General features: G+C 36.9%; 1 protein-coding gene across 1 annotated transcript; it reads right to left on the reverse strand.

Moving 5' to 3' along the window:
* Nucleotides 1-825: 825 nt before the first annotated feature.
* SCY1 (SECY homolog 1) lies at nt 826-8,243 on the reverse strand. The gene is made up of 8 exons (XM_068477827.2): nt 7,923-8,243; nt 7,319-7,476; nt 6,823-7,208; nt 5,858-6,157; nt 5,686-5,778; nt 4,153-4,276; nt 3,432-3,595; nt 826-1,299 (listed from the first exon to the last, which is right to left on the reverse strand). Exons 1-8 carry the CDS (start codon nt 8,132-8,134, stop codon nt 1,069-1,071), a joined length of 1,668 nt encoding a protein of 555 aa, XP_068333928.2. The 5' UTR covers nt 8,135-8,243; the 3' UTR covers nt 826-1,068.
* Nucleotides 8,244-12,170: the final 3,927 nt, after the last annotated feature.

Here is a 12,170-nt window from a genome sequence, read left to right on the forward strand (position 1 = left end):
ACTAATATGATCTTTTAACTAATCCCTTTCAAATGCACAACTACGATGTTCACATATCTAGCATGGCATATAACTAGATTGTATGAATCCCCTCTTACTTTGCATGTTAGATGCATGGCATATACATAAAACTTATATTTGCAGGTGCAACCTAGCATGGCATATACTCAGATTTAGCACCTAGAAACTTATTAAGAATGAAGAGGATTATGAACATCACATGAACCCTAGAACATGGCATTTATCCTAGAACTTCATGGAATCAATTAACATGATTAGTTCTGAACCTAACCACATGTTGCTAATGAATGAAAGAAGATATGGCAGTCATCCTTATCATTCTCAATAGAAAGCAAACAAAAACAAGGTAGCTAAGCTTGAAAATAGGTGCTTGAAATGATTGAAATAGGAAACTGATTCTAGCTTGCAAATGAAATTGATAAACTAAAACTGCATCATAACATTAATTCAATCATGCCTAGGGCTTCAAAGCAGCCTTAAGTATCCATAAAAACAAAATACATAAAAAGTCAGGAAAGCTAGAACCTAGAAACTGCTCAAGGCCGAAGACTTATACTTTCTCTCCAGATTCTCCTCCTTCTGTTGAGTATTTATCTCAACCAAATCAAACAACTGTTCCAATTCCAAATATATATTTAAAATTAAATAATAATTTTTTTTTAATTTCAGTTTGGTTTGGGATTTTTTCGGTTCGGTTTCGGGATTTTTTCGATTCAGTTTGGAATTTTAGGTTTCTTTTCCACCTCTAAATCAGCCGTGCTTTTAAGTTTTGACGGTAAGAACCTGAGCATTACAAATTCAACCTGAGCATTACAAATTCATTTCTGCTTCCCTTTCAATTTCCAAACGTCTTGTTCAAATATTACAAGAAAATTGGTGGATGCAGTGCAGCATACGTACAAGCCTCAATCGATCTTTAGTATCTCAACTCGTACATGTCTAACAGATGAAACTCTATTCATGCCAAACCACATCCCCTCGTCCCTACTAGTTTCCTTTGCATACACATCCTTTGTACAGCAGACTAAGTTTTTAATCTGTCATGCATTACGGGCCATACTTATCAATGTTATAGAACTCTATGTTCTTGTACTTCTGAGATATTATTTCTGCTTCAACTTTTCTTGCTGTGTCAGTTGCACAACCAACAAGGATGAGTACAGATGTGCCTGCGAATCCACGAAATGCAGTGAGGTGCGTCACTTGTTCAATCACTGAAGGACCAGCAGCCAGGATTGCCAGGAAGGCTGACCCAAGCACTGATATTCGACTTAGAACCTGCATCCAACCATCAAACGACATTAATAATTCATTTCAATTTTAAGACGACAAGATCTAACATTTAATACGAAGTTCAAGCTTTCTGACGGAGATCCACAGAAGAAGAAAAAGTAAGAAAATGGCATATGATAGAGAGAACTTAAAAACAAAATGCTATGTTGTGAATCAATCCTTGAAGTCATAAATATATGAGAGGGTAACCAGAAATACGTATCAAGGACTCCCATGTCTAATGAATATCAAGAATACCATGCATATACGGAAAAAAGCGATATAATGGAGAGAACTTGGAAGCAATATACTATTTTCCAATACTCTTCAATGGAAAGTTGGATTGCAACCCGATAAAAGTAAAAGGAAGTTCACTGGATCAGCATGATGCACATAAAAATGCTTTGTGAATCAACCTTGAAAGCCATGAATATACAAGTTGGCATTACCGTGAATAAAATCAAATGCATAGTATCAAATGTCTTTCTTATACTAAATAAGAGAGGGGTAACCCCAAATATCTTAAGTTCCGTCTGTTGAAATTAAGCTTTTTTTTTCGACATCTTCACCGCTCAAGACATAAATTGAAGTTACTGGAAAGGGGAAAAAAACAGATGCACCAATCAACCTCATTTAGTTTTTTTATTTTTGGTAATATGGACCTGTTTGGACCCCAGCACGCACTCGGTCCATATACTCTTAAGTTGTTGTATGAGAAAAATATTGAGGATCATGATTTGTTTCCAGATAAAGGTTCAAATCAATCGCATGATCAATCTAGCTTCAATGTCCTGGTCGAAGATGACAAGACTTGGAGGCAATAGAGTTTCAGCCAAGAATAATTATGTGTATATTCAGCAAATATGCCAACAAATCAGAATATCATCATAATTACGTCATCCCGTAGACTTGGCCATCACAAAATTCATCCCTATAAATACAAGAGGTTTTGCAACGTAGAGAGCCCCTTCTCACATCCTTGAGAAAAACACTATCCTAACCCTCCCGCCAATACATCTTCAATTTGGATAAGTAAACAGCACTGTGTTTGCAACCGGTGACATCTTTAGTTCGGATAAGTGAATAGCACTAGAGTCGTAGAACTAGGCGCTTTAGGAGCACCTTTAGTTCGGACAAGTGAACAGCACAGCTTCTGGTTAGTTGGTTATCTATCCAAGTCTCAACCAGTAGAGTTTCGAACTTTTTCATCGAAAGAGGTCACTTCATCAGCTTCCCAACGAAGTGAAGTGTTCTCTGATTGGTTACTCTCCTGTGCACTTTCGCAATTCAACATTCAGATAGCCAAACTACATTCACCATAAAATGCTCATCTCTTTGAGTACTTGCGTCCTTACAGCCTGATACCGATTTGGCGCACCTATATTTTCATGAATATAGTTGAGGTGACCGAAGATGGTGTAGGCCATCTTGAGCTTCACAATGATCTAGGAAACCTTGTCTTTAGGTTCTAGAACCCAAGGTCGAGATGTGTTCCTTTGCTATAATTGCTCGAGTACAGAAGTCAGCATCACATTCAACACCACCACCGCCACATCTATTCTACTTGCGCGACCGAGCTCAGCTGAGAGTTGGCATGCCCTCATTCACAAGAATTACGTAGTTAGCTCATAATTACTCAGCATTGCGCGCCACGTAGGCTTTGTAATTTCTAGGGTCAACAGAACCAACTCCAATCTATTCTCGTTGGACATTCAAGAAAACTCACGAAGGTAAATAGCTAAGACATTTAAGCGATAACTTAGTACGGGATACTTCTATTTGAAAATCATAACCAATCTATGAAAAAGTAAAACCAATACAAAGAAAGCTGCATGAGTCATTCATAATAACCTTTTCAAACTTGATACAGTAGGCAACTAATTGGACACTTAAGACAGGAAGATGTTATTAATATTCACTCTTAGCATCACAGGTTGATTGTTCGATGGCAATTCACTAGTTATTAAATTTGATGCTACTTGAAAAACCAAGGAAACATGCCAATTTATGCACCCATCACAATTAACTCTACAAAAGAGTTTTATGGCTAATTGAGCATCAAGCTGACTGATTAGACACATCCATGGTAGTAATGCAAATAATCAACCACATATTTCTTTGACAAAGAAGAAACTTACTGTCTTAAGAAATGCAGCCGTACTTTTGCCCGGTCGTACAAGTGGTATTGATGCACCTTGGCGCTTCAACTGTTCACTTACATCATCAGGATCCAACTGTAGGAAAGTGTAGTAGTAGTTGAAGAAGGCTATTAAAAGGATGTTGGTGGGGAGATAGAAAGAACCTACAAAAAGTTAACTGGAAACTTTTAGCATATCAGATGTTCCAAATGCTAAAAATGGAATATAAGTGCTAATTAGACGATGGAACTATTCCTCTTCTGTCATTCAATTTATTAACCTACATCCGTAATGGATGCTATCGTTACAACTTCCCCAAGGAAATTAATGAAAATTCAAATGACAAAAAAATCTAATTTCATCTCAAAACTCCATAGGATCTCTAGATAACCATAATAAAACCAAAAACGAAAAGCAAAATAACTAAAAGCCCAAGTCCAGTCATCACTTAATATTGACAACGAACAAGAAATCTGTAGTTAATTATCAAGAAGATTGTCAAATTCAAAGCAGAAGACTTTGACGATAAAATATGTTTGATGATGCACTAGATGTATACACAGGTGAATAATGGAAAAAATGTAGCAGGTTTTCAAGCTCAATCATGCAGGTTGAAATGAAGATAGTGTATAAGTATATAAGCCAATACATAGTTGTTATTCTTATCAACTTTTATGTCCAACTCCAACACCTATTACCACTAAAAATTGCAGCTTCTTACCCCCTGGATTTAAAGCCACTGCAGCGTTCTTCAATGCGGCTAAACCGGTGAAGCGTGCTATAGTACCAGGAAGAGCTAATGATGATGTAGAAAATATTATTGGCATAACTCCAGAACTATTCACCTGCTTAGTTGAATTATTTAGATAAACTACATATTAGGGAAAAAAATGATTGGGCATAAGGACAGAAAAAGTGTATCTATAAATTAGCGTCAATATAAGCAGTATTCAAAATAAATCATCATTAACATAAGCCGAACAAAAGAAAGGAGAGCACTTTTGAGAAGCAACCATTGATGTTTATAAAATGGAAAGAGAATTTTGTTACTGGCAAAGATCTTACATATAGAATACTTGAAACTAGGGTGCTGGAAAAGAAATGGAAATATCAGAAAGAGAAGAATATAATGTATTCAGTAACACTAGAAGCCAAGGGTAACAACAATTATCTACAGAATGTCACTTGACCTGATATCAAGGATACTAAAGGATAGTGAGTACACCAGAGGCAGGCTGAGTTCATCATAAAGGTTATAACAATGCAGAATGCACGATGATAATATAAAACATATGAAATAAACCTAGATATTGCAGATTAGTAAAATGAAACTTTTCTAATCACCTTCCTATACTTTTGTTTCCTGAGTTGAGGTGTGCACCTACTATCTTCATAAGCACAACATACGTCTATTCATGCAATACTGCATGAGTAAGCAGAAAATAAAATAAAAACAGAAGAAAAGGCAGAACCTACAAAGGTGTGGAAAGAGAGTTTTAGTTTTTTGCTAGAAAAAGGTTATTCAATCACAAAACACACATTTACATGCAAATGAGTATGTACTATGTACACATCTTAATGATCAGAAAATAATTAGTGAATTGGCCAGAACATGCATAAAGTGGCAATTTCATAGAAAGGATACTCCTACAGGGAGAAAAGTTGTGATAAAAGAACCTACTGCTGAGACTGGAGATTTGGTGATAGTGGAATAACACCACTAAAGCACACGAACATGGATACGGTATCATTCCAGTTGTTCTATTTCCATCTTTTGACAAGAAACATCACATTGAGGAATGCTTGTAAGGCAGTGAAAGGCTTATATAAATATTATTTCTCTTTCTGTATGACAGGAACCCTCATCAACTAGAGGGGAATAAAATAGAAAAAAATGGTAGTAGTCTTACTTGCAAGACAGGCATACCCAATTTCTTGGCACTCTAACCAAGTAGGTATTGAGGAGACTCTCCAACAGAGTACACTTATGTGTAAGCAAGAACCAGTAATGGAACATATAAATTTGCTGAATGGTGACATAGTTAAAACATCTCTCTGCTGACCTTTGTGGGCGAACGAAGAGATTCTATCCCATAAGGGGGTCTAAGTGATCAAAACCACTCTGAATTGGCAGGGAAAGAATTACACATATTTCCAAGTATGTCCACATTAGTATTTTCTAATCATTAGCATTATGACCATAAATCCTCTGAAATTCTACCACTTCAGAAAATTAAGAAGCAAGAATACAAACCTTAAAGGGTAGGTAAGCAGATCTTTGAAGCCCTCCACCTCTGTTGGTGTTATACCTTGAGGCATAGTTAAGTGGAATTTTCCTTTCTGCTTCCTGAAACCCTTTGTTTAGATCATTGCGAATGTTTCTCAACATCCAGAAAGCAGATATTTGTATTAAAAGAAGCATTTACCTGAACGTATACAATACCAAGGACCAATACAAAGAAGGAGACAACTATGGTGGCAAGTCCAACATAGTTACCATCCTGAAATGCCTGTGCAACAGTCCTACCAACGGATGCTGGAAAGTACGAGATGATGCTTGTGAATATCAAAAGAGATGTGCCATTTCCGAGTTTTAGGTCTGTGATTCGTTCGCCAATGTAAGTTGTCAATACTGAGCCAAGTGTCAATAAGGTAACAGAAGAGATAACCCACTCTGTACTGAAGTCATTGACATATGGACGAAGGTAGAATACTTGGCCAATTGCCTTCCATTAAAAAAGAGGCAGATATAAGCACATTGCAAGAATATCTCAAGAAATAATAATTTTTTAAAAAGTCATGCACAGACAGCATATTCAAAAGTTATATTTTGATGTACATAAAGGAATTTTCGGAACTGGGTGCACATATTAACCTCCCAGACTGCCCCAATATCTTACAGTGAACTGCATACTTAGATTCCAGATTCATCTAGAGTATTCACCACTTTTCCTAATAAAAACTACCCAAAACCATCAGACATCAGAACTACCCTCAGTTTACATTACTTTTACTTTGAGTTCTGACGATACCATATTTTCATGAATACCAACGTTTCATCCTAACATTTATGTACTATTGTCATTTGTCACTATCACTGGGATGATATCAACACCACCATCATGCCACTTGTATCACCACATCATTCTAGCTTGAGTGTCCTTGACTATCAGTACCTCCTGTGTTGCCACCATAACTAGCAACTACTATTGTTGTAGTGCTTATCAATACAACTCTTTCCCTAGATATTTAACTGAATCCTCAATTACTTCTAGCAAAACAATGATATGTATGCAAATAGATTGCAAGTTCCAAATGTTGTCATCAAAACATATATTGTCATTTTGATTAATGAGTGCAGCAATTGAAAAGAAAGGCCTAACTCCCTAACCTGGACTATGGCAAACCCAACTGAAGCATATTGAGTATACCGAACAATTTTCTTTCTTCCTGCTTCTCCTTCTCTTTTCTGAAGATCCTGCAACTTGGGATAAATTTGTGCAAGAAGCTGGAAGACAATCGAGGCATTGATGAATGGAACAATACCAAGTGAACATATCCCAAGTCTTCCAATGCCTCCTCCAGAGAAAGAATCCAAGGTGCTCAATAAACTATTACCGTCCAAATTTCCAACAAAAGCCTCACGGTTAACCCCACCAAGAGGTATATATATCCCAAGTCGAGACAAGGCCAGATATGCCAACAGCTTGAGGAACTTTCCGGGTAATGGGCCTTTAAAGAAGTCTCCAAAATCAATGGAACTGTCCTCTATTGCAGCTGTGAATGTCAAAGTATCCTAATCAACTGCTGTAAACTACAAATTTTAACTGCAACTTGAAAATATCTAAGGATCTTAAGCTATATTACTTATTCTTTATGAAACAAACCTGCCAAGCCTCTAGCTGAAGTGGGTTTCTCCTTCTTCGAACTTGAGGCACTCTCAAACGTTTGTGATAATATGCCTACAAAACTTTCCCAGGTAGCATTTACACCAGAATTGACATCTGAATTTATACCCAAGGGATCAAAAACTGAGGCTTCTGAGCTGCAAAATAACTTAAATCAGCTCGATAACTTTCATATCTGTATAATTCAGCTTTATAGTTCTAGGAAATACTTCAAGCCGTCTTTTTTTCTTCTTTTCTTTTAAAGTGGACACAAAACAAATTGAATTCATACAGTATCGCGTAGCTTTCACTTTGATTGAATGCATTGCAAGATTCAATGGTCAAATATGCACTTGAGGTTGCAAATTGAGAGGGAATGCTATCAATATTTTCGAATCTCGATTCTATCTAATCCAAACCATCAATTTAAATTTCTTGCTATTCGAACTGCTGCACTTGTGAATGGACAAGTGTAAACAAACAAAGAAACAAACAGAGACTATAAAATCGTCACTGAAAACATGCGTTACAAACCAAAATCCAAAAACCCAAGTGGGAGAAAACTCCAGAATTCCGTCAAAAGAAGAAGGAAATGAGAAATTACCGGCTGGAGAGAACGCCAAGCTTCCAAGATGTAGTGGTGGAGTTGGGTTTTCTCTGAACGGAGAAGCTGGGTTTGCAGACCGATCTTTTCAGTGCTGGAGAGGGTGAGGGAGTAAGATGAGAGAAGCTGTGGTTATGGCTACGGCTACGGCTATGGGGTTTGTTGAAGCAAAGCGGGGAGGAAGAAAAGGCTCCTCTGAGCGTTATCAACATTATTATCTTTTGCTGCTCTCAACTCTCTCCCGCTCTTTCCCTCTCTTTCCCTCTCTGTGTTTGCTCTTTCGCTGGTCGCAGTCGCTCTCACACTCACTAGTCAGTGGCTAAGGCTTGGGTGTTTATCACGCTTTATTCCACCTTACTCTCCTTTTTTCTTTTTCTTTTTTAATTAAAAAACGATATTATTTTAATTAACCATAATAATAAACTAGCTATAATAATATAGTTCAAATTTATCTTTAACGAGAATTAAATTTAAAATCTTTCAGTTATGAGTGAAGAACAATACATTAGACCGTAGTACTAAGTGCTTTTTACATCTTATTCTTTACTTGTAATTTTTATTCTTTCTTTCTTATTTAAATTTTTATTTATTTTAAAATTAGAGATATAGAGGAAAGTTAACTACCCACTAATTTCTTAGATTATAAATGATTTACCTTTTTGTCTTCTACTTTACATACAAAATTATTAAGAAAAATAATAAGAATATACACTTATTTGTACACGTGCTATCACCTTTGTACAACTTTGCTTTCCTAATTAAATCTCAATCGCTCATTCGTGAAAAATCATGTACGTGACCTCTATAATAAGAGAACAATTTATATAGCAATGTAAATCGTCATGTGGTATCCCCCATGCCAATGAAACAACGATATGTAAATAAAAATTTACACATATCTTTATTTTATTAGCACGGAATCCTAATGTGTCAAATAAGTCATCTTCCTATAATAAAGGTATGATAATATGGTATGATCATGTTAATGATGGCACCAACAACACTACCAACTCCATAATTGGAAACATTCAATTTGAATATAATTGTAAGAAGGGGATTCCAATGACTTTCAATTGATTCTTCCTTGTTGGTTTGTATGAATTCAGCAAGGAGTTATTTTAGCCTTCCAAATAATTTGTTCACCCCTTCACACTTCTTGTTAAATACTAGACAAACATCTCCAATTCAACTTTTGACAACGAGTGAAAAGCCCTGTTTCATAATTCCTCAAACTACGCATTAGGAGATCATTTTAAAGCATCCTTAAAATTTGGTTTTCTCCACACATATAGCGCAAAATAGCAAATCCTAACTGCAATGATACAGTGACTACAATCACATTGTTGTTTGCCTACGAACCACTATACAAATCACGAACAAGAATGTTACCAAAAGGAGGATTCGGTTGCATCTAGCCCAGCTAGATTGCCTACATACCTTGTACCAATGCACTTGGATCAAACCACCATAGTTTTTAGTAGACTCCTAATCATAAGATCAAAGGCGATACCCTAGAGCCGAAACTAAGAGAGCAACAGATTATTGGAAGAGTAGAGAGCTTTGCTTCTACTCTCTAAAGCTAAGAGAATTGTTTCTCAAGTCATTGTTAGTCCGTATCACCAGACTACCATCCCTAATGATTATCTTGGTATTACAAACATTTCAGGATTTGTTTTTTGACAACTTTCATTTCTTCGTAAAATTATTTGTAAGTGAAAAATCTATAGACATCCAAAATTTCGGTAAAACTAATGTTCACCAACAAATTAAATTTTAACCCGCTTGAGCTTAAGTGGTGACACATCCTGACTTGGAATGTCCACTAGGACTCTGAATCGAGCTGTGCTGGCCGACACCTGGAAGGTAACGAAGCCATAAAGTATAATGTTGTGGCCAAGGGTCCTCACGGCACCCATGGTTCCGTCGGGATATTTTCCTCAAAATACAACCAAATCCATTATAATTTTGGGTGGAAAAGGAATAGGGAGGGTAGTGGAATGTTTTCTAGGTGATGAATGGCGACGATTCGCTGGAAAAATCGCCTGTAAAGGCATCGGAAAGTGTGGAGAAGCTAGGTTGGGCACGGGTCAAGGAGAACCCGGCAGGTTCCTCTCCTTCTTCTCCTCCCTCCTTTCCCTCCTTTTTCTCTTTTCCCATTGGTTACTCTCTCTTTCTCTTCTTTCTCATTGGTCCGGTTCCCTCTCCTTTCTCTCTTTTATATTTCATCTCCACTGCCCAACACTCTTACCTTTTAATGTGGGCCAAACACGTGGCATTCCCAGATTTTGCCTCACAAATCTGGAGCATTCTAGAAGTAAACCAATTACTAAAATGCCCCCAACTTTAAACGTTAGTAACTCCAAACTACGTTCCGTTTGCCCCCATGTGTCCGCAACGATGAGTCCTACGAGGATACGCTAAGAAAATCAATCTTACGTGACACGACGCCGCAGTCAACAAAAGTCAACACTTTGTCTTGAAGGGCATTTTGTAAATTCACTTTTAAAAATTATAAAAATCGTAATAATTGGGGACGGGTCGTTACAAGTGGCACTGAGAAATCCCGTTCCCAGATTTCAGTGTTATAATCTACGTATTTGTATTATTGAGATTTTATATTATTTTTCGAGAATTTAAATTTATTTATTTGAAATTAGATTTCAATTAAACTAGTTACGAAGAGTGAAGTTTGGAAAATTATTATTTACTCGTTGACCTTTTGAGGTCACAAGTAACGTTTTCGATTAGGTCTTGAACCCACGAACGCATAGGCAAAAGCCGTTTATGAGTCCGAATTATAACGGTATAGTTACGGACGTTTGAAGTTGTGAACTTTAGATTGTGGAAATTATTTAATTCCCACATGTGGGTTAGAGGTTAAGGGGAAGGGGGACCAATCAGATTAGGAGTGGGGAGGAAAAAAAAAAGGAATGAGGAGGAAGAGGAAATGGGAGGGAAAAGAAAAAAGAAAAGAAAGGGGATATTTCCCCTCCATTCCCGTGGACCCATTTACCCACGCCAACCCGGAGTGGTTTTCGGCCAATTCCACCATTTTTTCAGGTAAAATTTAACTATCCATCACCTGCAACCTCTTCCACCATCTCACATCTTCCATTTCCACCCCAAGTTAAGGGTTTTTAGGTCCAAAACCGTGTAAAAACTGTGCGGGTGACCCATGGAGCTTTGACGGCGATTCCGCCGTTCCGGTGAGTTTCACTACCCACCACCACCCTTAGTCAACTCCCCTCGGACCCAGGAACAAGACCCAACAGGTTGTAGGGGCGTTGGAACACTGAGGAAGTCGAATTGAAGAGCACCCACCTTAGGGTTTCCGGCGGTTCGTGGCCAGTTTGGGGTGTTTTCCAACCAAATTGGCCTTGGCCGTAGGTATAAAGTTTACTCTACTTGTTGAGATCTTCATTCTTGTGAAATTTGAGAATTTTTGGAAAACGTCGAATTCTTCTGATATGTAACATTTGATTTATGAAATGCTGTTGGTTGAGTATATTTTCGATAAGATCCGTCACTTGAATATTCTAGCAATTGGCGATCTTACCTTTGAATTGACACCAAATTTTAGTATGCTATTGTAGATATGGTTTACGGACCTTAGGGTATTACGAGTGAAAATCTAGTGGGCCTTATTGGTTTGTTAGTGACTTGAATATATATGATATGTTTATTATCTTAATTTCTTTTATTGGTACCAATTGTGAATAAGAATTGGTCTTATGAATATGATTTCTATTGAAATGTGATTTTATATATTTAGCCATAGACCTATGTTTATTAAACATGATTTGGCTTGTGTACTGATGAGGATTGTGATATGTGATTTGACTGGCATATTTGAAAGGTGGTTGATGTGCATAGATGGTATGATATGATAAAATGTGGGTGACTTTAATATATGTGATATTGGTTATTACGCATGTTTTCATAATTATGATCCAGTGGGGATATGAATTGGTTTTATGTATATGTTCTATATGAATTGATTTTATGAATATGTTCTATTGAATTGTTATTTCCAATATTGATACATTGATTTATGTTTATGAAATGAGATTTGATATGTATATATTGAAATATGGTTTGATTGGTTTGCTTGGCATGTTGTAATGAAATGTGAGGACTAGTGGTAGACCGTTAACCCATGGTGATGAGGATTTGTTGCTTCGATATGGTTTTATCTCCCGTTTCGTTGATTCGTTCTAAATTTAGTATTTGTACCTTATTTCCCGTGGT

Source organism: Pyrus communis, chromosome 13 (assembly GCF_041283825.1).
Source record: "Pyrus communis isolate YQ-2024b chromosome 13, ASM4128382v1, whole genome shotgun sequence".
In the NCBI taxonomy this organism is placed as follows: Eukaryota; Viridiplantae; Streptophyta; class Magnoliopsida; order Rosales; family Rosaceae; genus Pyrus; species Pyrus communis.

Bases quoted from the DNA above. Each gene is read 5' to 3' on its own strand.
- SCY1 (XM_068477827.2), bottom strand. From the start codon at position 8,134: ATGTTGATAACGCTCAGAGGAGCCTTTTCTTCCTCCCCGCTTTGCTTC. The intron at 6,158-6,822 runs GTTAGGGAGTTA...TTTTAATGGAAG, and splicing joins TTGGGTTTGCCATAGTCCAG to GCAATTGGCCAAGTATTCTA. The intron at 1,300-3,431 runs GTAAGTTTCTTC...GGTTGGATGCAG, and splicing joins CGGCTGCATTTCTTAAGACA to GTTCTAAGTCGAATATCAGT.